Source organism: Macaca mulatta, chromosome 11, assembly GCF_049350105.2.
Source record: "Macaca mulatta isolate MMU2019108-1 chromosome 11, T2T-MMU8v2.0, whole genome shotgun sequence".
NCBI lineage: Eukaryota > Metazoa > Chordata > Mammalia > Primates > Cercopithecidae > Macaca > Macaca mulatta.
In genome coordinates, this window is record NC_133416.1 from 117619780 (window position 1) to 117643963 (window position 24184).

The 24184-nt window shown below is 44.7% G+C and overlaps 2 protein-coding genes across 6 annotated transcripts in view; one reads left to right on the plus strand and one right to left on the minus strand.

Moving 5' to 3' along the window:
• Positions 1–1926: 1926 nt before the first annotated feature.
• Positions 1927–17950, minus strand: GPN3 (GPN-loop GTPase 3). Of its 3 annotated transcripts, none has more exons than XM_002798775.4 (8): positions 17728–17950; positions 14396–14504; positions 9396–9563; positions 7192–7316; positions 5503–5618; positions 5277–5373; positions 3445–3573; positions 1927–2477 (listed from the first exon to the last, which is right to left on the minus strand). In XM_002798775.4, the coding sequence occupies exons 1-8, from the start codon at positions 17890–17892 to the stop codon at positions 2415–2417; spliced, it is 972 nt and encodes a 323-aa protein (XP_002798821.1). In that variant the 5' UTR covers positions 17893–17950; the 3' UTR covers positions 1927–2414. The 3 variants fall into 3 exon arrangements, with proteins under 3 accessions (XP_002798821.1, XP_077811202.1, XP_077811204.1); XM_077955076.1 differs by lacking the exon at positions 17728–17950 and adding an exon at positions 17412–17513; XM_077955078.1 differs by lacking the exon at positions 17728–17950 and adding an exon at positions 17382–17513.
• FAM216A (family with sequence similarity 216 member A) overlaps positions 17683–24184 on the plus strand; it is a 28013-nt gene continuing 21511 nt past the window's right edge. For all 3 annotated transcript variants that reach the window (XM_077955085.1, XM_015152779.2, XM_077955084.1), the window contains exons 1-2: positions 17683–18272; positions 22406–22446. In XM_077955085.1, the coding sequence (XP_077811211.1) occupies positions 18181–18272; positions 22406–22446 (133 nt within the window). In that variant the 5' untranslated portion in view covers positions 17683–18180. The remainder of the gene's footprint in view (positions 18273–22405; positions 22447–24184) is intronic.

Genomic DNA, 24184 nt, shown 5'->3' on the forward strand with positions numbered 1-24184 from the left:
CTGTAATCCCAGCACTTTGGGAGGCCGAGGCGGGTGGATTACCTGAAGTCAGGAGTCCGAGACCAGCCTGGATGGTGAAATCTCGTCTCTACTAAAAATACAAAACTTAGCTGGGCGTGGTAGCATCCCAGCTACTCGGGAGGCTGAGGCAGAATAATCGCTTGAACCTGGGAGGCGGAGTTTGCGGTGAGCCAAGATCGTGCCGCTGCACTCTAGCCTGGGTGAGAGTGTGACTCTATCTTAAACAAACAAACAAAACACCTTTCCTGTGAAGCCGCCTCTGGTCATTCTGTTTTCAATTCACCCGACTCCAGCCCCATGCCTTATCCTTCTCTCCCGCTTTTTCCCTTAGTTCTTATGATTCTTGTATTTAGTTTACTCTTAGTGCTTGTCTCCCTATCCTTGTAAATGCCAGACAGCACTTCGCCCGTTTTGTCCCCTGGCGCCTGTAACAGTGATGGTATGTAGGAAACATCAGTATTTGAGTAAATGAATGAACCCAATGCACTGCATCTAAAAATGGAGAAACTGAAGGGCACTGGAATCTGAATCGCAGCTTCAATACATACTAGCTCTATAATTTTGAGCAAGTTAACTTGCCTCTGTACTTCAGTTCCTCACCTGAAAATGGTTGTAACAATATTTACCTCATAATTTTGTGACGATGAAATGAATTACATGTAAAATGCTTAGAACTTACATGCTTGGAGCATACCGAAAGCCCAGGAGTTTTTAACCTATTTATTACTAGAAAACTTACGTTAAAAGTCAAGTTCATTGCTACCTGAGAGCCATTTCTTCTGCCAGTTCGCAGCCTGGAATAGAGCCCCATGTTCCCACATCTGATTTCGCATTCAGGTGACTGGGCAAATAGCACCTTTTAGGCAAGGTCTTTTTTGACAAAGAGCCCAAAGTAGCCCCATAGTCACTCTCCATTTCTTTTCTGCTTTCTGTTCTTTCCATCCTCTCTCCGAGGTTCAGTCTCACAGCCCAGCATGACAGCCCCACGTGAGCAAAGCGCTGCCTGCACTGTGAGTCCCTGTTCTATCCCCAGTACCTGGCATCCATAGAACTTCAGTAAATTTGTGTAAAGAATCATGTCAGCCCTGCCTATGAGACAGTGAAATCCTCGAGGACTGGAATTGTCAGATTCATCTTTGAAACCCTAGTGTCCAGTGGGGAAGGCACTGGAATCGGGTCCTTCACTTTTTCTCCACAGGCACATACCATACTCTCTAGAAGCTAAACCAGGGAGGACCAAGAGGGCAACTGAAAAGCTGCCTCTCCTTTCTTCCCCTCCCATGTGACAATAAAGTTTCTAAGAATTAGCAACCCTGGGAGATCAGACTGTTTCCACACTCTCTATCCTCTAAGGGCCACAGGAAAGTCCCCAGGAAGCCCAGCATATCCCAATGTTGCCCACTCATCATGCTCCTCCCTGACTGGACCATGGTGTAGACTCCCGACCCTTCCCTCTAGCCTGGCCCCCCAGGCATAAGCTACCACTGACACCTACAGGTCCTCACATTTTTTTTTGAGATGGTGTCTCACTGTTGCCCAGGCTGGAGTGCAATGGTGCGATCCTGGCTCACTGCAAGCTCCACCCTCTGGATTCAAGGGATTCTCCCACTTCAGCCTCTCAAATAGCTGGAATTACAGGCAGGAGCCACCATGCCCAGCTATTTTTTTTTGTTATTTTTAGTAGAGACAGGCTTTCACCATGCTGGTCTTGAACTCCTGACCTCAGGTGATCCGCCTGCCTCGGCCTCCCAAAGTGCTGGCATTATAGGTGTGAGCCACCATGCTGGGCCACATTTTGCTTCTTTAATTAAAATGAATCAAATTAGACACTGCACTGTACTTGTTATCTAGGCCCAAGAATCATTAAAAACCTTTCTGTTTCTTTTATATATATACATACATATCTCAAAACATAGTTATTTTTACTTTTTAAGTTATATAAATAATATACATTTTCAATACAGGAAAATGGGAAGATACAGATAAGCAATGGTCTTATGTATATACTTGTAGCTTTTTCCCTTCGGACACACATATTTTGTTACAGTAATTCCTGCATCTCAAAAATAATACAAAAAGTGAAAATAAGTTTAGCCTTAACCTTAGCTCAGGTGCTAATTTATATTATATACAAATCTATGTGCATTCATTTCAATTTTGACTTATAAAATCTAAAGTGATGCTGTTATAACACTAAAAGATTCCACTTTAAACAGCAGCAGTTTCAGAATAATTAAAAACTTGATTCAGGCATGTGGCTGATAAAGAATGAGGTATTACTTTTTTCATTAAAATAAGTAGCTTTCTACTACTGCATCCTTTGAAGAGAAGAATGTTCTACTGGTTTGGCCACAAGCTCTTCATGTATAGATGGTTACTTTTTAGTAAACTCTTCATTCATCCTGGCATTCTTGGAAATATTCGTCAAACATAGAGGAAGACTCATCTTCACGTTCCTGACACAATGGAAACACAAAATAGAAAATATATTTATTTCCCCTCAGTCAAAACTAGTATGTGTTTAAATATTTTTCAGGTAATAAATACCCTATGTGGAACTAATTACCCAGCACCAGCTCCAGGTGTTGCTTACAGATAACTGTTAATAGTAAGAAAAGGCATGATTGACAGATTTTTTTCCCAGATATGTAGTAAATTAATGTGCTTCTATCTCAGAAGCATTTCTCATTTGAATTTACATTCATGACGATCCTTGGCTAATTTCCTGTGATAGTGCTTTACTTCCCTGGTAGTCTAGTGGTCAGGAAAATAAAAAATAAAAGAAATTTAAAAAAATGCTTTGCTGACACTATCATTAGTCTTCTCAATGACATATGTGAGGGCAGCCCAATTTCGCCTCCTCTTTGCACATACACCCAAGCTCTGAATACACAGAAGCTTCATCATACTGCCTCAACAAAAATAGAGTAAAAGTGATACAGCTTGTGGAGCACAGTGTTAATTTCAGAGATCACCCAGAAAAGCCCAGTTAACTGCCATCAGTAAGACAAAAAACTAATTTAAGGAGTCTCCTGGATTATGCAAGAGTCCAGTGAGTGCTGGCAAATTTTTTTTTTTTTTTTTGAGACGGAGTCTCGCTCTGTCGCCCGGGCTGGAGTGCAGTGGCGCGATCTCGGCTCACTGCAAGCTCCGCCTCCCGGGTTCCCGCCATTCTCCTGCCTCAGCCTCCCGAGTAGCTGGGACTACAGGCGCCCGCCACCTCGCCCGGCTAATTTTTTTGTATTTTTTTAGTAGAGACGGGGTTTCACCGTGTTAGCCAGGATGGTCTTGATCTCTTGACCTTGTGATCCACCCGTCTCGGCCTCCCAAAGTGCTGGGATTACAGGCTTGAGCCACCGCGCCCGGCCTGTGCTGGCAAATATTTTTATCAAAAGCTAACAAACACCCCAAATCAGAAATTACCTTTGGTTCTTTAAATTCTAGGTCTTCTCCATATTGAATGGCAAAATCAATATGCTGCAATACAATGTTCATGCTTTCTTCATCTGACTGATCGTAAGGCAAAAATCGAACCATGCTGTAGTCATCAATCTACAAGTTGCAGATTTCAAGAAAAGTTCATTCTGAAGTTGTGCAAAATACATAATTTTCAACTTATATTTGAGTTTTATAACCATTTATACTTCTGAATAAAAACACTGATGTATTTAGGGGAAGAGGAGGAGGAGGGATAGCTAGACACAGAGAGTAAATCATTGATTTTTCTGACTTCTGATTGGCTAGAACACTTGTTAGCTTATTACTTTAACTAGACACTGTTTCACGGCTATTTATCTGAATTCAACAACCACTGGAAATTTCACAGGAGCACAAACAGTCCTGAACTCTCCAAATGGCTAGAAATAATGAGATGTTAGTTAATTTATTGGCCACTACCAATAACTACTTCTAAATTAAACTGCTGACTAACCAGCCCACAGCCCTTTTCCTTCCTCCACTTTGCAGAAAATAGGGATGAACTGTGCTTTTTATAAAGGCGGCAAATGACTGGACACAGGCAAACATTTGACCAGGTGTTTAGGAAAAAAACCCAAAAAACTTCAACTTTTTTTTTTAATCTTTTTTTTTTTTTGGAGACAGAGTTTTTTTCTTGTTGCTCAACCTCCGCCTCCCAGGTTCAAGCAATTCTCCTGCCTCAGCCTCCCAAGTAGCTGGGATTACAGGCGTGTGCCACCATGCCCGGCTAATTTTGTATTTTTAGTAGAGACGGTGTTTCACCATGTTGGTCAGCCTGGTCTTGAACTCCTGATCTCAAGTGATCCACCCACCTTGGCCTCCCAAAGCGCTGGGATTATAGGTGTGAGCCGCTGCGCGCCTGGCCCCCTTTTTGTTTTTTTGAGATGGGGTCTCTCTGCCACCCAGGCTGGAACACAGTGGCATGATCATGGCTCACTACAGCCTTGACCTCCCAGGCTCAAGGGATCCTCCCACCTCAGCCTCCAGAGTGGAACTACAGGCGTGCAGCATCATGCCTGGCTTTTTTGTTTTTTTTTTTTTTTGAGTCTTGCTGTTGTTGGACTGGGCTGGAGTGCAATGGCACTATCTTGGCTCACTGCAACCTCCACCTTCTGTGTTCCAGCAACTCTCCTGCCTCAGCCTCCCAAATAGCTAGGATTACAGGCATGCGCCACCATGCCTGGCTAATTTTTGAATTTTTTAGTAGAGACGGGGTTTCACCATGTTGGCCAGGCTGGTCTCGAACTCCTGACCTCAGGTGATCCACCCACCTCAGCCTCCCAAAGAACTGGGATTACAGGCATAAATCACTGCACCTGGCCTAATTTTTTTTTTTTTTTTTGAAACAAAGTCTTGCTCTGTTGCCCAGGCTGGACTGCAGTAGCGTGATCTCCACTCACTGCAACCTCCACCACCAGGTTCAACTGATTCTTCTGCCTCAGGCTCCCGAGTACTGGGATTACAAGTGCACACCACCATGTCCAGATAACTTTTTTTTTGTATTTTTAGTAGAGACAGGGTTTCACCATGTTGGCCAGGCTTGGTCTCGCACTCTTAACCTCAAATGATCAGCCTGCCCTGGCTCCCAAAGTGCTAGGATTACAGGTGTGAGCCACTGTGCCTGGCCTAATTTAAAAATTGTTTTTAGTGACAGAGTTGTTGCCCACGCTGGTCTTGAACTCCTGGACTCAATCTTCCCGCCTTGGTCTGCCAAAGTGCTAGGATTACAGGCATGAGTCACTGCACCTGGCCAAAAAATCCAAACTTTAAAAGCTTACCAGTCCACATATAGCTTTAGTCATTTTCTTGAATTTTTTGCTTCTTAAGTCACTTGTAGAATCTTCTAATAAAGAATACATGTCTGGATCTAAAAACCTTTAAAAGAGAGAAAGACTGATGAATTCAGGAGACTAGGTTTATAAACCAACCAAACTTCCCGTCTAAATAAAACAGAAGGTTCATCTCTGCAATTGAGATCTGATAATGGAAGAAGAGTGAACTCACTTCTCAATTTCCTTTTTCGCTTTTTTACTCAGCAGATCCATTTTTGTCATGATGTTGACTTGTGGAATTTCTAGAGAGATCATGGCACTTAGGGCTGCCAAGATGCCAGAAATAAACTGAAGGAGGAAACAGAAAAGGGAAGATGAACTGACTGTTGCCAACAAAGTTACCTGGCCTTTGCATAAAGAGTCTTCTATTCCTCACTGGAACAGAACTGGCCTAAATAAAAGAAATGCAGGCTGGGCATGGTGGCTCACACCTGTAATCCAGCACTTTGGGAGGCCAAGGTGGGCAGATCACCTGAGGTCAGGAGTTCAAGACCAGCCTAGCCAACATGGTGAAACCTTGTCTCTACTAACAATACAAAATTAGCCGGGCGTGGTGGCACGTGCCTGTAATCCCAGCTACTTGGGAGTAACGAGGCAGGAGAATCACTTGAACCCAGGAGGCGGAGGTTCCAGTGAGCCAAGATCGCACCACCACACTCCAGCCTGGGCAACAAGAGCGAAACTCGGTCTCAAAAAAAAAAAAAAAAAAAAAGAAAGAAATGCTAGTTCAGAACATGTGGAAAAGGCAAAATTATTATTTTATTAAAAGAAATGCTAGCCATATAGAAAAAAAAAAATGTTCCCTAATCAGATGCTTGACCCTTGGTTCCCAAAGGTGAGGGAAGATATAGATAACATACAGTGATCACAAATCTCAATTTAGACAGCATTTTAATTTCCTTTCCCATCTACTATTCCTTAAGAGCTATTAATAAAAAATTTGATCTAGGTAGTTCATAAACTGGTCAAAAGGTCCTCAGAAAATTAAAAATAGACTTTTATAAAATAGCCATCTGCTTCAGTTTTTTCTCTCCCGCTACCCCCCCCCCTTTTCTTTAGAGACAGAGTCTCACTCTGTCACTCAGGCTGGTGTGCAATGGTGCGATCTTGGCGATCTCAACTCACTGCAACCTCTGCTTCCTGTACTCAAGCAATCCTCCCACTTCAGCTTCCCAAGTAGCTGGGACTACAGGCACGTGCCACAATGCCTAGCTAATTTTTGTATTTGTTGTAGAGACAGGGTCTCACTCTGTTGCCCAAGCAGGTCTGGAACTCCTGGGCTCAAGCAATCCTCCTGCCTTGGCCTCCCAAAGTGCTGAGATTATAGGTGTGAGCCACTTTGCCCAACAACCTCAGTTTTTTCTTGGTAAGCAGTTCTTCTTAAATCTTTATGATATAATAAATTTACTATTTTTGATTTACAACATATTATAATAATTTAATAACAAAAGGGATACTAAGTAACTCTGGAATCATTTGTGAAATGTTCAGAATCACACAATAATTAAAGGGAATTGTCATCTGCTTGTACTCATAGTTTAAAAATCTATAAGAGACTTTGGGAGGCCAAGGCAGGTAGATCACTTGATGTTTGAGGTCAGGAGTTTGAGACTAGCCTGGCCAACATGGTAAAACCCCGTCTCTACTAAAAATACAAAAATTAGCCAGGCATGGTGGCACGCACCTGTAATTCCAGCTACTCAGGAGGCTGAGGCACAAGAATCACTTGAACCGGGAGGCAGAGGTTGCAGTGAGTTGAGATCACGCCACTGTGCTCCAGCCTGGGCAACAGAGTAAGACTCTGTCTCAAAAAAAAAAAAAAAAAAAAGAAAAGAAATCCGTAAGAGATTTAGCTTCAGACCTTGAATGACTCCACCATGAACTGAGAATCAACAAGAAAAACTCCACAGACTCGGAACTCCCACTGCTCGAGCTGCTGGACCAGTTGTTTCATCACAGGCAGGTGAGTGTACAACTCAATCTGACCTACATGAAGAGTATTGCAAGAATTTTAGAAACAGCAAATATGTTAAATCATCAAGTTAGAGGAAACAAATTTTCCCCATAAGATGGATAAAAATAAAAGCCAACACATTTTTAAGGGGCCCACAGCCTCTCAAAGCAATCATAAAACCTAAGGTACTGCCACCATAGGACTCCCTATTACGTTTTATGTAGAAAATGAGGTTCTCTGGTTGGGCAGGGTGGCTCATGCCTGTAATCCCAGCACTTTGGGAGGCTGTGGTGAGTGGATCACTTGGGGCCAGGAGTTCAAGACCAGTCTGGCCAACATAGTGAAACCCTGTCTCTACTAAAAATACAAAAAAATTAGCCAGGCGTGGTGGTGCGTGCCTGTGGTCCCAGCTACTCCTTGGGATGCTGAGGCACAAGAATCGCTTAAACCCGGGAGGAGGCAGCTGCAGTGAGCCAAGATCACGCCACTGCACTCCAGCCTGGGTGATAGAGTAAGACTCCGTCTTTAAAAAAAAAAAAAAAAAAGAAAGAAAAGAAAAAAGAAAGAACGAACATGAGGTTCTTCACACTTTAGTTTTCTGCCAATCAATGTGAGTGCTACTGACCAGATACCATGGCTCACACACCTGTAATCCCAGCATTTTGGGAGGCTAAAGTGGGAGGATAGCTTGAGCCCAGGACTTTGAGACCTGCCTGAGCAATACAATATCTCTACAAAAATAAATAAATAAGTGATACAAAGATATCTATAGTTTGGGAATATTCATCAAGCTGTATACTTATGACATATATCCTTTTCTGTGGGTATATGTATGGTCAATTAAAAGCAAGGGGAAAAAAGTGAGGGACATAAATGGTCAAAGCCAGGTCAGGCTCAAGTTGAAAATTCACAATTTGGGCTGGGCGTGGTGGCTCACACAAGTAATCCCAGCATTTGGGAAGCCGAGGCAGGTGAATCACCTAAGGTCTGGAGTTTGAGACCAGCCTGGCCAACATAGTGAAACCCTGTCTCTACTAAAAATACAAAAATTAGCCGGGTGTGGTGGTGGGCACCTGTAATCCCAGCTACTTGGGAAGCTGAGACAGGAGAATCACTTGAACCCAGGAAGTGGAGACTGGAGTGAGCCAAGATGGCGCCATCATACTCCAGCCTGAGTGACAGGAGTGAAACTCTGTCTCAAAAAAAAAAAAAAAAGAAAAGAAAAAAGAAAAAAAAAAAAGAAAATTCACTATTTGGCTTCAGAAGCCATGTGCTATTATCTTTCTCCTACCAGTCACACCTCATGACAATTGCCTCTTTATTATGCTCCAGCCACATCGGCCTTTTCAGTGCCTTAAAACAGCATTGTTCCTTCCTCCTGGGAGGTGTTCAGCAGGCTGTGCCCTCTGCTTTCCTCAGCCTCCAGCCCAGCTGAAAGGCCGCATCAGATGCCTCTCTAACCGCCATTATCTGTGTGATGATCTGTACTATTCCTGTGGAATACTCAATGACAACTGAATATTAAATAATCATTTGGACGCTATTTCTTTGTACTGTCTTAAGTTCTGCCAAACTGTGAGCTCCATGAGGCCAGAGACCATGGCTATCTGTGCTCTATGGTATTCCCAGTGTACAAATCAAGCACTCAATAGATATACTTTTTTTTGTTTGCTTTTGAGTCAGAGTCTCACTCTGTTGCCCAGGCTGGAATGTAGTGATGCGATTTTGGCTCACTGCAAGCTCCACCTCCTGGGTTCATGCCATTCTCCTGCCTCAGCCTCCCGAGTAGCTGGGACTACAGGCGCCCGCCACCACACCCAGCTAATTTTTTGTATTTTTAGTAGAGATGGGTTTCACCATGTTAGCCAGGATGGTCTCGATCTCCTGACTTCGTGATCCACCCACCTCGGCCTCCCAAAGTGCTGGGATTACAAGCATGAGCCACTGCACCCGGCCTCAATAGATAGACTTAATAAGTCACAGCCATTGAATAAGAATAGCTTGGTACTCTACTGCAGTATAGTTTAGAGCTACAAATGCTCACTCTCCCTTCTCCTATTAAGGATGGAACTATCAAGACTTTAAGGAAAGCATTCAAATTGTTGATTCACCTGGACAATCAAAAAGTATATAGTCGTCCTCTACATGGCCAAGACAGTTCTCCAGCCAGTCAAAGTTATTGGCAAAGTACTCCATGCAAAATACCAATCCTCCATTGGGACCAAATCGCAGAGAATCATCCTCCATTACATCATCCACCTCGATCAGTTCCCGGATGTCTGAAAAGGACAAATAGGGCCCAGAATACATGTGTCCCTTCAAAAATTGTTATCCTTACTACAAATAGAACATAAAAGTTAATAATTACATAAAAAACTCATATGCAGGAAATTATTTATGTACATGGCTTTTCACTGTAGCAGTGTCCATCAATAGAGAAATTAGCAAATAAATTATTGTTCAGCCAGACAATGGAATACTACACAGTCATAAATGGGGAAAATCTCTTTAAGTATTAACAATAATACAACCTCCTAGGCATATTGTTCAGTGAAAAATGCAAGGTACAGAACTGTGTAAGAATGCTATCATTGGTGTTAATAAAAGACAAAAATTCACTACATAGACATAATACATATACATCTTGAATTTTATGTGCACAGGCTATGAAAGAACACACCAGAAACTGGTAACACTGGCTGCTCCCAGGAAGGGGAGCTGATTGCTGGGATGCAGAGCTGAGAGGAAGATGTTTTCCTGTATACTTACTCTTTAGTACTTTTACGTTATGAACCATGTGAATATGTATTACCTATTCCTAAAAAGTACAAAACGAAAAAAAGAAAACTGATTACCATTTCTTTTTTTTTTTTTTGAGACGGAGTCTTGCTCTGTGCCCCAGGCTGGAGTGCAGTGGCGCGATCTCGGCTCACTGCAAGCTCCGCCCCCCGGGTTCACACCATTCTCCTGCCTCAGCCTCCCAAGTAGCTGGGACTACAGGCGCCCACCACCACACCCGGCTAGTTTTTTGTATTTTTTTTTAGTAGAGACGGGGTTTCACGGTGTTAGCCAGGATGGTCTCAATCTCCTGACCTTGTGATCCGCCCACCTCGGCCTCCCAAAGTAACACTAAGGTAACTATTTGACCTCCCTGAGCCTCACTTTCTTTATCCTGGGGTAGAAGGATGAGAACTATGAGATAATGTATCAAAATCACTAACAGGAGCTCGGCGCAGTGACTCATGCCTGTAATCCCAACACTTTTGGAGGGTGAGGCAGGTGGATCACTTGAGGTCAGGAGTTCAAGACCAGCCTGGTCAACATGCTGAAACCTGTCTCTACTAAAAATATACAAATTAGGCTGGGTGTGGTGGCTCACGCATGTAATTCTAGCACTTTGGGAGGCCAAGGTGAGGGAATCATGAGATCAGGAGTTCGAGACCAGCCTGGCCAATATGGTGAAGCCCCATCTCTACTAAAAATACAAAAATTAGCCAGGCGTGGTGGTGCATGCCTGTAGTTCTAGCTACTCCGGAGGCTGAGGCAGGAGAATTACTTGAACCCAGGAGGCGGAGGTTGCAGTGAGCCAAGATCACGCCATTGCACTCAAGCCCAGGCGACAGAGCAAGACTCCATCTCAAACAAAAACAAAAACAAACAAAAATAGAAAAATTAGTCAGGTGTGCTGGCATGTGCCTGTAATCCCAGCTGCTCGAGAGGCTGAGGCAGGAGAATTACTTGAACCCAGGAGGCAGAGGTTGCAGTGAGATGTCATGGTGCCACTGCACTCCAGCCTGGGCAGCAGAGACAGACTCTGCCTCAGGGAAAAAAAAAAAAAATCACCAACAGGAGAGGCTTAAAAAATTCTGGTATGGTTATCTTACTAATTTTTAGGAATCAGTATATAGAATTTTCTACCTTAGGTTTTTACTTATTTTTGTGCTCAAACCTACACTCTCCATTCACAAAGAATTGAGCTTCATTCACAGACACATTTATACTGACAACACCTTCCTACCCCTCCCCCAGCGATAAATAACAGATAACTGATCCAAATTGGGACAATAAATCTGGCTTTCTTTCTTTTTAGACAGGGTCTCACTCTGCTGCCCAGGCTGGAGCGCAGTGGCATAATCATGGCTCTCTGCAACCTTGACCTCGTAGGCTCAAGTGATCCCACCACCTCAGCCTCCTGAGTGCTGGGAATACAGGCGTCTGCCGGCATGCCAGGCTAATTTCTATATTTCTTGTAGAGATGGGGTTTCACCATGCTGCCCAGGCTGGTCTTACTCCTGGGCTCAAGCCATCCATCTGCCTTGGCCTCCCAAAGTGCTGGGATTACAGGCATGAGTCACAGTGCCCATCCTAAGTCCTCTTTTTAACTAAGCTAGCTTAGAGTGGTTTCCGTTTGCTGCAACCAAATGGTTCCAAAGTAATCCAATGCTTTTTTTCTCAAAGATAAGCATTTCACATCTCTCCCTCTCCCTTCAATCTGCCTTTCCGCAACCTGCTCACTCATTAACAGAAATCAAAAGTTTCTCTTTGCACTTAGTGAGTGCAAAGAGAACGTCCCCAAACCTAAAACGACCTGTCTCCCTCCACAGGAAATGATTATCATACACTCAACAAAGCTGCAAGAGTCACCCTTGATTCCTTACTTTCCTATGCCTTCTTGGTTCAATCCCCCACAAAATGCTATTAATTCAACTTGCAAAATATACTGAATCTGTCAGCTTCCTTATATCTCCACCATGACCACCCTAGTACTGGTGTACACCTGGCTAACTACAACAGCCACAGTGCAGGTTGTACTTCTTTTTTTAATTTTGAGACAGTTTCGCTCTTGTTGCCCAGGCTGGAGTGCAATGGTGCGATCTTGGCTCACCAGAACCTCTGCCTCCCGGGTTCAAGCGATTCTCTTGCCTCAGCCTCCCGAGTAGCTGGTATTACAGGCATGTGCCACCATGCCCAGCTAATTTTGTATTTTTGGTAGAGACGGGGTTTCTCCATGTTGGTCAGGCTGGTCTCGAACTCCCGACCTCAGGTGACCACCCACCTCGGCCTCCCAAAATGCTGGGATTACAGGCATGAGCCACCGTGCCCAGCCATGCAGGTTGTACTTCTACTGTCAACCCACTAAAGTCAATTTTTCATCTAAGCACCTGAGTTATTTTTTAAAACATAAATCAGGCCAAGTGCGGTGGCTCATGCCTATTATTCCAGCACTTTCAGAAGTCAAGCTGGTGGGTCACTTGAGCCCAGGAGTTCGAGACCAGCCTGGGCAATGAGACCAGCCTGGGCCACATGATGAAACCCCACCTCTACAAATAATACAAAAATTACCCAGGCATGATAGTGTGTGCCTGTAGTCCCAGCTACTTGGGAGACTGAGGTAGGAGGATGGCTTGAGTCTAGAAGGTTGAGACTACAATAAGCTGTGATCAGGCTACTGTACTACAGCCTAGGTGACAGAGTGAGACCTTGTCTCAAAAACAAAACAAAACAACAACAACAACAAAGGCCGGATGCAGTGGCTCACACCTCTAATCCCAGCACTTTGGGAGACTGAGGCCGGCAGACTGCTTGAGCTCAGGAGTTTGAGACCAGTCTGGGCAGCATGGTGAAACCCTGTCTCTACAAAAAAAAAAAAAAAAAAAAAAAATTATAAAATTAGCCAGGCATGGTGGCACGCACCTATAGTACCAGCTACTTGGGAGGCTGAGGTGGGAGGATGGCTTCAGCTCAGGAGGCAAAGGTTGTGAAACTGCACTCCAGCCTGCGCGACAGAGCTGGACCCTGTCTCAAAAAAACCAAAAAACCCCCAAAACATACATCAAATGTCAATCCTTTCCTCTTCTTAAAACCCTCTAGTGGCACCCCACTGACAACAGGATAAAATCCCATCTTCTCATGTCCTGTTAGCCTCTACCTACTTCTTTCTTTCAGTGATTACGCTTCAGCTCACTGACATCTTGGCTTTCCTGGAGAACACCAAATCCTTTCTCACCTCTAGGCTATTTATTTATTTATTTTATTTTTCAGAGATGGATCTTGCAATATTGCCCAGGCTGGACTTGAACTCCTGGGCTCAAGTGATCCTCCCACATCAGCCTCCCAAGTAGCTAGGACTACAGGCACATGTCCCTGCACCCAGCTTGGCATATTTAATGATCTAAATGTTCCCTCATTTTGGAAGGCTTTTCCTCAGTCTGAGGAGCATATTACCATCCTTCAGGTCTAGGCTCAAAGATCCCCTCCTCAGAGTCACCATCCTCCCTAACAATCCTAGCTAAAGCAACCTCACCCAATGAGTACTTCTCATGAGCCCGTCTGCAGTCATCACATTCTGTAACATGTTTATCATTTTGTTTACTGCCTATTTCCTAAAGGTTGGTGATGGCAGGGATAATGTCTATATTATTCTCTGCTATAACTCTGGTGTCTGGCATAAAACAGGTGTTCAACAGACACTTGAAAGAACAAATTAAAAGAATTTTAAAAAACAAACCCAGGCTCCTGACTTACAGTGATCAGCAACATACCACATGATTCACTACAGCAGGACTAAGGACAAAAGGGACAGAATGAAACGGTGCTGAGGGAAGTGTTCATTTACTTTTTTTTTTTGAGACAGAGTCTCGCTCTGTTGCCCAGGCTGGAGTGCAGTGGTGCAATCTCGGCTCACCGCAACGTCCGTCTCCTGGGTTCAGGCGATTCTCCTGAGTAGCTGGGATTACAGGCACGCGCCACCACGCCCAGCTAATTTTTTTTTGTTTTTAGTAGAGACAGGGTTTCACCATGCTGGTCTCGAACTCCTGACCTCATGATCTGCCTGCATCAGCCTCCCAAAGTGCTGGGATTACAGGCATGAGCCACTGCGTCCGGCCCCATTTATGTTTAAATCTTACATCAAAGACCAAGAAAGGATACTGTCACACATATCACCATGAACAGATGTGACCAAATGACAAGCTCATGCTATTTACCACAAAACCAGGGATCCAGACTATAAAAAGTAATTTTTCAGCTTCTGTGCTAAGCAGCTAGTACTCACTGCCTCCACAGCCCTTACTGTTCCTGAAGGTGGGGGAAGCCTCTGCTCAGGACTTACCAGCCATCACGGAGTAGTTGAAGTGTTCTGCTGCTGGATCCAGGTTTATAACTTGGACAGACCGGTTGAGGGCTTCACAGTGCTGGACCATGGTGGCACAGTAGGTGCTCTGTAATGTCACAAGGCATGAGAGGTTAAAGCAACAGGCAGTGTAGTGCTACTTTCCATACTCTGGAATACTATCCACTAAGGTCACAACTATGCCTTCACCAACCAAGAGGCTGACTGAAAACAAGGGAAAAAGATATCTGACTGGGCTGCAGATTCAAACCTGACTTAGACTCATGGGTAACTCTGGGGAATTTACTTCTCCACTCTGCCCCTAAACTTTCTTGTCTCTAACTGGGATGTCCTCCATAATCACTAAGGCTCCTTACTGCTCTAACATGTGACAAGTGGTATTTAAAGGGAAGACTTCTGGTTACATAGTGTAACACCTAACACAGTGTCTCTACCAGGACTTGTACAATCCAAACAAACCTTTAGGTAGGATGGTCAGGGATGATGTCTCTGAGTAGGGGATATCTGAGTATATGATAATGAGCTTGCCATCCTAAGGGGAAGAGCATTCCAAGATGAAGGAACGCCAAGGTCAATAGTTTGGAGGTGGCTATCAGTTTGTAACGTTTGGTTTAGATAATTCTTTATCCCTTATGTTGTTGTTACCATACTATGTTAAAATCTGGGGCTGGGTGCAGTGGTTTACGCCTGTAATCCCAGTACTTTGGGAGGCCGAGGTAGGCAGATCACCTGAGGTCAGGAGTTCAAGACCAGCCTGGCCAACATGGTGAAACCCCGCCTCTACTAAATACACAAAAATTAGCCGGGCGTGGTGGCATATGCCTGTAATCTCAGATCCTCGGGAGGCTGAGGCAGGAGAATCACTTGAACCCAGGAGGCGGAGGTCGCAGTGAACTGAGATCACACCACTGCACTCCAACCTGGATGACAGAACAAGACTCCCGGCTCAAAAAAAAAAAAAAAAAAAAAAAAAAAAAAAATTCTAGGCTACTTGTCTGTGTCATCCTCTGTTTAAAGGCAGAGATGTGTCATTCAGTTTCCCAAGCACAGGGATTAGCACAATACCTACTACATAATAAATACTTGATAATTATTTCTAATTGACTTATTATGTTTAAAGATAAGCTCCACAGGGCAGGGATTTTGTGTGTGCCTGTTTTTTTCCCCACACAACCTCCAGGGCCCAAAACATGCTTGGGAGAAAGAACATACTCAACAAATGTTTCTGATAGTAGGCATCAAAAGCTTATAAAGATACTTGTTTAACACAATCAGTACAAAAATTAAAATAGACTATAGAAAAAAAAATCCATTTTGCTGTCCTCTCAGTGCCTTTACACATACTGTTGTCTCTGTCTGTATCTTTTTTTTTTTTGACAAAGGGTCTCACTCTGTCACCCAGGCTGGAGTGCAGTGGCACCATCATATAGCTCACTGCTGCTTTGACCCAGGCTCAAGCGATTCTCCAGCCTTAGCTCCCCGAGTAGGTGGGACTACAGGCTCTGGCCACCACACCCAGCTAATTTTTGTATTTTTGGTAGAGACAGGGCTTCACCATGTTGCCCAGGCTGACCTTGAACTCCTGGGCTCAAGTGATCTGCTGGCCTCAGCCTCCCAAAGTGCGAGGATTACAGGCTTAAGCCACCACACCTGGCCACATCACATTGTATCTTAATTGACAGGTCATTATTTGTCTTCCCCAAAAGACTCCAGACTCTGGGTAAGTTAAAGGTCATACGTATCTTAGTTACATGTACATGTTTTTTACTCAGAATAACTCAACAGCTTAGAACAATGTGTTTGTTAAAAACTAAGGCCACACAACACCTCCACAGACTCTAGTGTTTCCCAGTTTTTCTTTTTCTTTTTTTGTGACAGTATCTCTGTCACTCAGGCTGGAGTGCAGTGGCACGATCACCACTCACCACAGCCTCAACCTCCTGGGTTTAGGTAATCCTCCCACCTCAGCCTCCCAAGAAGCTGGGACTACAGGTGCCTGCCACCAGGTCTGGCTAATTTTTGCATTTTTTTGTAAAGACAAGAGTTTCCCCGTATTGCCAAGGCTGGTCCCAAACTCCTGGCTCAGGCGATCCGTCCACCTCCACCTCCCAAAGTGATAGGATTACAGGCGTGAGCCACCACGCCTGGCTATGTTTCCCACACATCTGTTATTTGATCCATATCTTCACCATTCCCACTGTATTTGAATGTTCCTAACATTTCCTTAATATTTGTTTACAAGAAAAAATTTTATCCCTACTGTAAACTGAAAACCAGTTATATTTGACATAACGTGAAGTTAGACATAAAATTATATAAAACTTTTAAATGTTCTTAATTTTAGCTAAATACAAGTGCCTATTAAAAGCTCTGAGACTAAGAACTGCTCTCTGAAAAGACCTGAGGATTAAATAAGTGCTGAAGATACACACTAGCACCGAGCACAATTTCTCCTAAATGCGAAGAACTGAAAGAGAAATGAAAAGGCAACAATTTCCTCAATACATGATCTGATGCTCCTTAATGTTGGGTCCATGTACCACCTAAAAGCACCTTAAATACCAAAAGTCCATGTTCCAAGTTCTGAGAAACAGTAATTAACGAGACCCCACTTTACCCTTCTGGGAGCGAAACAGGGCCGGATTCTGGAGTTTAGACAAAACTGGATTTAAATTTTTTTGCTGGGCAAAGAACTTAACCTTTCTGTGTCTCGTTGTCTGCAAAATGAGAATGAGATCTCTCTCACAGGGTTGTTGTAGAAATCAGCAAGGCGTTTAATCTACTGCCTGGGGCTTAAGTATCCAATAAATATTAACAACTACCATTATTTCCCTTTCAAAACAACAACAAAAAACATGAAGCCAGACAGCATAAATGAGTTGCGTGGGGTCTCAGGGTTCCCAGTACACATACCCGCCGCCTCGCTCCCTCAGGATCCAACCTCCCGCCTCCCATGAACCCCTACTTTTCTCTCCTTGTCCCCTCAGATCCTCACCTTCCCGCTGCCCGCGGGGCCCATGACGAGCTGCGCATACCGAGGCATGTCGGCTCCCGGAGCCGCCCGCCACACTCCCTCAGCCTTCGCGCGACGCCCACTGAGTTCCGGGAAAGTGAAGTGCGAACCAATCGCAATCCACATTCTTTCTACGTCTCCATTTCTACCACACCTCCTTCTACGGGACAGCCCGCGGGCCAAATCCGGTGAGAAAAGCATCCTGAGACAAAAGTGGAGGGGTGAAGGAGATGGTATGCGCGTGCGCAGAAGTAGTTGTTGGAAATCGGCCGTTGGGATGCAGCCTAAGCTTGGATACCTGGGTAATAACGGATAACAGATAAAGCTCCGCATCCTTGAGCCGCGTGCTTCGGTCCGTGGTTTGCGTGCAGACTTTTGACCTATATGGTGACCCTCGCGATTTGCAAATGTGTTGAGGATCTGGAATACTGAAGTGGAAAGCACCTCTTGTTTTGGGGAGCATGTATATTTCCCTCCTGTGACGCACTGCTTCCACAGAGGTGCAAACGTGCAAACGCTCAGCTACCGCAGCGCTCCTGCCCCTCCCCCACCGTAACTCCGGGGTCGCGGATCTGCCCGCCCCGCTCTCCCGAAGCTCTTCGGGTAGTGTCCGAACGGCTTCGGAGGGGCGAGAAGCCGGCATCTGAACCGCCTCTCCGGAATACCAGCCGCCTGACGCACGCGTGCTGTCAGGGAAGGGACGCTGGGACAGCTGCTCCCGCACACGGCTCGCGGTCTCGGCGCCGCGGAGATGCCGGGCCAGGGTCCTGGGTCCGACTGGACGGAGCGTAGCTCTTCTGCAGAGCCGCCCGCAGTGGCCGGGACCGAGGGTGGCGGCGGCGGGTGAGGTTGGGGGCCCCGGGGCAAGGGGTGGCAGCGTGGGGCCCCCGGGTCGTGAGCCCCGTGAGGAGGGCTGCGGCCGGCCGTGCGTCTCGGGCTGGCTCCGGTGCCCTCAAGTGAGAGGCGGGGAACAGTTGTGTTGTGGACGGGAGGGAAGAGGGGAGGACTGCCTCGCGGTTGAGGGAGGGCCTCTGAGGGAAGCCTCGGAGAAGCGTTTGGTGCAGTGGCCACGAGGTGACTGCGACAGTCGCCCGCGTGCATCTCTCTGCCCCGAGGGGGCGCTGCGAGCCCTACTGGGACATTTGCTGTCTGGCACAGGACGGTGTGTCCACCGAAAGGCGAGGCGGCGGGAACAGAGGAGGAAGATGTCCCCCAGTTCAGCTGGGGGCGTCCAGGCCCATAAACTAGTTCCTTCCCTCTTGTGACATGAGCCACCTTTCTGTCAAACGGGGATTTCTTTCTTTTTGTTTTCTTTTTTTTCTTTTCTTTTCTTTCTTTTTTTTTTTGAGTGTGAGACAGAGTCTCGCTCTGTTGCCCAGGCTGGAGTGCAGTGGTGCGATCTCGGCTCACTGCAACCTCAGCCTCCTGGGTTCAAGTGATTCTCCTACCTCAGCCTCCCGAGTAGCTGGGATTACAGGCGCCTGCCAACACTCCCGGCTAATTTTTGTATTTTTAGTAGAGACGCGGTTTCACCATGTTGGCCAGCTTGTGCCGAACCTCTGACCTCAAGTGATCCGCCCGCCTCGGCCTCCCAAAGTGCGGGGATTACAGGGTGAACCATTGCGCCCGACCTCAAACGAGAGTTTCTAATCGCCAGTGAGACCAATGACTGAATATCCAAGGTGCCCTGATCTTGACATTTTTCTTCACATACTGAAGTTCCTTTTTTCACAAATCTATTTCGTCTTGAGCAGGTTTTTACACCTATTTCCTGGATAGTGAAGACAATGAGCTGTTGAAGTCACTGCTGGAGACTCTACCTCCTCTTCCTCTCCCTCCTTTATTTCCTAAAAGCAAGAACTGCGATATGTTTGCCGTTCAGTACAACCCACAGTGCCCTGTTGCACCCGTGGCCATCCTTTTTTGTTTTTGAGACGGAGTCTCGCTCTGTCGCCCAGGCTGGAGGGCAGTGGTGCGATCTTGGCTCACTGCAAGCTCTGCCTCCTGGGTTCATGCCATTCTCCTCCCTCAGCCTCCCGAGAGTAGCTGGTATTACAGGCGCGTGCCACCACGCCCGGCTAATTTTTTGTATTTTTAGTAGAGACAGGGCTTCACCGTGTTAGCCAGGATGGTCTCCATCTGACCTCCTGATCCACCCGCATGGCCATCCTTTTTGTATCTGGTGCTACTGAAGACTTCTTAAAGATGGGATGGAGTCTTCTTGGGTTTCTTTTCTGTTCTTCATAATCCTTGGCCGATTGCTGGATCCTAGTGTATCAGGAGATACATTAACTTTTTTTCTTTTTTTTGAGACGGAGTCTCCCTCTGTCACCCAGGCTAGAGTGCAATGCCACAATCTCAACTCACTGCAACCTCCGCCTCCTGGGTTCAAGTGGTTCTCCTGCCTCATCCTCCCAAGTAGCTTAGACTAGAGGTGTGCGCCACCACACCCAGCTAATTTTTGTATTTTTCGTAGAGATGGGTTTCGCCATGTTGGCCCAGGCTGGTCTTGAACTCCTGGGCTCAAGCGATCTGTCTGCCTTGGCCTCCCAAAGTACTGGGATTACAGGCATGAGCCACTGTGCCCAGCCAAGTCCTAGAAGCTTTTATTATGATCCCCACTTTATGGATGACAAAACAGGCACAAAGAGGTTGTTTGTCCTCTCCTTTTATCTCCCCCTGTCGTTCATCTCCATGCCACCTTTAGTTTATCCAAACTCTTAAAAATACAATTGAAAAACTTTCAGTTTGGTTTAAGGAACCCCATTAAAAAACACAAACCAAGATTAATTTATGAAAAGCTATATTCCCAGAAATACAAAATACAACTTTCAGACTAGAATCAGGTTTATTATACTACATCATACAATTGTGGCACGGCAGGGGTCTTAAAAATCATCCATTCCAGTCATATTTACTAATCTGAAAGGGGAAGTAATCTGCCAAAAATCCCGTTATTAACTAATGGGAACTCCAGAACTCCTTACTTTTTTTTTTTTTTTTGAGACGGAGTCTCGCTCTGTCACCCAGGGTGGAGTGCAGTGGTGTGATCTTGGCTCACTGCAACCTCTGCCTCCCAGGTTCAAGCGATTCTCCTGCCTCAGCCTCCCAAGTAGCTGGGACTACAGGCATGTGCCACCATGCCTGGCTAATTTTTTGCATTTTTAGTAGAGATGGAGTTTCACCGTGTTAGCCAGGATGGTCTTGATCTCCTGACCTCGTGATCCACCCGCCTTGGCCTCCCAAAGTGCTGGGATTACAGGCAGGAGCCACTGCGCCCGGCACTTCTTTTTCTTTAAAGTCGGGTTTATTGAGACATGATTTACACAAAGTAAAGTCTTACTTTTTCATGTATAATATGATGGGTTTTGACAAATGCACATGGCTGTGTAAGCCCTGCCATGCTGAAGATACAGAGCAGCTCTATCACTCCTTCAAAACTCCCTCATGCCCTATAAAGTCAACCTTTGAGAAAGGAAGTCACAAGAAGGTTGCCAGCAGAAAAGTGATGTGATCTTACTTTTCTTAAAAAGGATCACGCTGGTTGCTAGTTGGAGAATAAACTGGAAGGAGCAAGGGTAGAATTAGGAATTTGGAATACAAGAAAATGATATGGTGGCTTGGAATAAAATAGCAGAGGTAATGGCGGTGAAAAGTTCATAACAAAAACTTTATAAACTTGGCGCCTGCCCCATGAACTCTTGGTCACTGAATAAATTGCAGGATGAGGGAAGGAAGGTTGTTTTAAGTTTAGAATTTCTTTTCTAAAAAAAGAATTTGTACGAAATTAGAAACATTACAGACCAACTTACCAGTTCTAGCACACCTTAATTACTATTCAAAGAACAGTCTTTCGGCATGGCATGGTGGCTCACGCCTGTAATCCCGGCACTTTGGGAGGCTGAGGCGGTGGATCACTTGAGGTCAGGAGTTTGAGACCAGCCTGGCCAACATGGCGAAACCTTGTCTCTACTAAAAATGCAAAAATTAGCCCGGCGTGGTGGCGGGCACCTATAATCCCAGCTTCTGGGAGGCTGAGGTGGGAGAATTGCTTGGACCTGGAAGGCAGAGGTTGCAGTGAGCCGAAATCACGCCATTGCACTCCAGCCTGGGCAACAGAGCAAGACTCCACCTCACAAAAGAAAAAAAAAAAAAGAACAGTCTTTTCAATACCCAAATCACTTCATTAAAAATAGAGACAGCAAGATAATAACATGGATAGCCCAGGACCCCCAACTACTTTATTGAGCTCACTGTAGGAATGAGATTAGGAAGCTATAAAATTAAGACCCGGGACAGGTATAGTGGCTCATATCTGTACAAAAATTAGCCAGGCGTTGTGGCACACGCCTGTGGTCATGGCCACTTGAGAGGCTGAGGATTGTTTGAGCCCAGGATTTTGAGGCTGCGGTGAGCTATGATCCTGGCACTGCACTCTAGCCTGGGTGAAGGAGGGTGACCCCATCTCTAAAAAAGGAAAGAAAAAAATCTTGGAGCCATTAGGATTTAACCAGAATTATAGAAAAAAATTTGCAAGACATTTCTGACGGAAACATGAAAAGTAAAAATAATATGCAACACTGTCCTTTTTTAAAATTTGAAATATGTTGGTTGGGTGCAGTGGCTCATGCCTTTAATCCACCACTTTGGGAGGCTGAGGCAGGCAGATCACCTGAGGTCGGGAGTTTGAGACCAGCCTGGCCAATATGGTGAAACTGTCTCTACTAAAAATACAAAAATTAGCTGGGCGTAACAGCACTGGTCCCAGCTACCTGGGAGGCTGAGGTGGGAGAATCGCTTGAGACTGGGAGGCAGAGGTTCCAATGACCCGAGATAATACCACTGCACTCCAACCTGGGAGACAAAGTGAGACCCTGTCTCAAAAAAAATAAAATAAAATAAAATTGAAATATGTTGTTCAGTGCTTATAACATTGTAATATTACATATTATTTATATGCTTTTTTTTTTCAACAGATCAGCTGGACACTCTTGTTACCAGAATTCTAAAGGTTCTGGTGAGTAGTGCATATAAAGCAGATAATACTTATAAGTAACATGGTTCTGAGAAGCCTATTTGTCTGTAACTACTTACATAATAGAATTTTTTTCTTTTTTCTTTTCTTTTTTTGAGACGGAGTCTCACTCTGTTGCCCAGGCTGCAGTTCAGTGGTGCGATCTGGGCTCACTGCAACCTCTGCCTCCTGGGTTCAAGTGATTCTTCTGCCTCAGCCTCCTGAGTGGCTGAGACTACAGGTATGTGCCACCACGCCTGGCTAATTTTTGTATTTTTAGTAGAGACAGGGTTTCACCATGTTGGCCACACTGGTCTCGAACTCCTGACCTCAGGTGATCCAACTGCCTTTGCCTCCCAAAGTGCTGGGACTACAGGCATGAGCCACCGCACCCAGCCCACAACAGAGTTAAAAATAGATTGTATTAGCATCCCTGGTGAACTTAGTCTTTAAGATTTCAAAGAGCAATTAGGAAGGTTTTTTCTTGTCTATTGGTACAGTATATTTTACATCAAGCATTTTTAAAATTAGCAGTGAATCCTAAAAGAACTGTATTTATAACTGATGTTGGTTGAAAAGCACAGAGCACAGCCTGGGGTTTATACATGGATAGAAGAAAAAAATTCTAAATTGAATAGCTTCAAAGAATATAAAATATTTCTCAGTGCTGATGTTTTCCTCTCACTTGAAATAAAGGATAGAGCTTTCAAAGTACTCACCTCTTCTCTGCTGAAGTTAAGAGAGTAAGTAAGACAAGATCCCAAAGGTCTCTCACTAATTGCTTTTTTTCCCCTGGGAGAGGAGCTGGAATTAACTGACTTTAGAAGTGTGTGTGTATGCATATATTTTAAGTATAGTAGTTATGATAGGTTTTAAATGTTTCATTTAAATTCAGTGATATATAAACCTGGGTTCACTTTGCTTTTCCTTGGTGAATATATAGTCATTACAGTTACCTAGGAAAAAAATATACAGACATATATGTGTACATATATAAATATATAAATAAATAATATGGTCATTTAAAAAATGTGTTGCAGTCTGGGTTCATTAGATTCCTTACCAAAATTCTTACTGAATTATAGTTAAATGTAAAAAACAAACACAAAACAATTATTAATAATATATTCCAGATGTGGAGGGAAATAAAAGAAGAAATATTAACAATTATCAGTATATTAGATTGACTCAGTTATATAAAAGAAAAATTTCTAAACAAATATATGCCTAGTAAAAACTCTGAAAGGCAATATATCAAAGTGTTTTAAAATAATTACTACTAGGCCGGGCACGGTGGCTCACACCTGTAATCCCAGCACTTTGGGAGGCCGAGGTAGGTGGATCACCTGAGGTCAGGAGTTCGAGACCAGCCTGACCAACATGGTGAAACCCCGTCTCTACTAAATATACAAAAAAATTAGCCAGGTGTGGTGGTGCACGTCCATAGTCCCAGTTACTCGGAAGGCTGAGGCAGGAAAATCACTTGAACTCAGGAGGCGAAGGCTGCAGTTAGCTGAGATCATGCCAGTGCACTCGAGCCTGGGTGACAGAGCAAGACTCTGTCTCAAAAAAAAAAAAAAAAAAAAATAGGAGGCTAAGGCGGGCACATCACCTGAGGTCAGAAGTTCAAGACTAGCCTGACCAACACAGAGAAACCCCGTCTCTACTAAAATACAAAAAGATTAGTCGGGCATGGTGGCTCATCCCTATAATCCCAGCTACTCAGGAGGCTGAGGCAGGA

Bases quoted from the DNA above. Each gene is read 5' to 3' on its own strand.
- GPN3 (XM_002798775.4), bottom strand. From the start codon at position 17,892: ATGCTCCCCAAAACAAGAGGTGCTTTCCACTTCAGTATTCCAGATCCT. The intron at 7,317-9,395 runs GTGAATCAACAA...CTCTTCATGTAG, and splicing joins TATACTTTTTGATTGTCCAG to GTCAGATTGAGTTGTACACT. The intron at 5,619-7,191 runs GTCTGAAGCTAA...TTCCTCCTTCAG, and splicing joins TCATGGTGGAGTCATTCAAG to TTTATTTCTGGCATCTTGGC.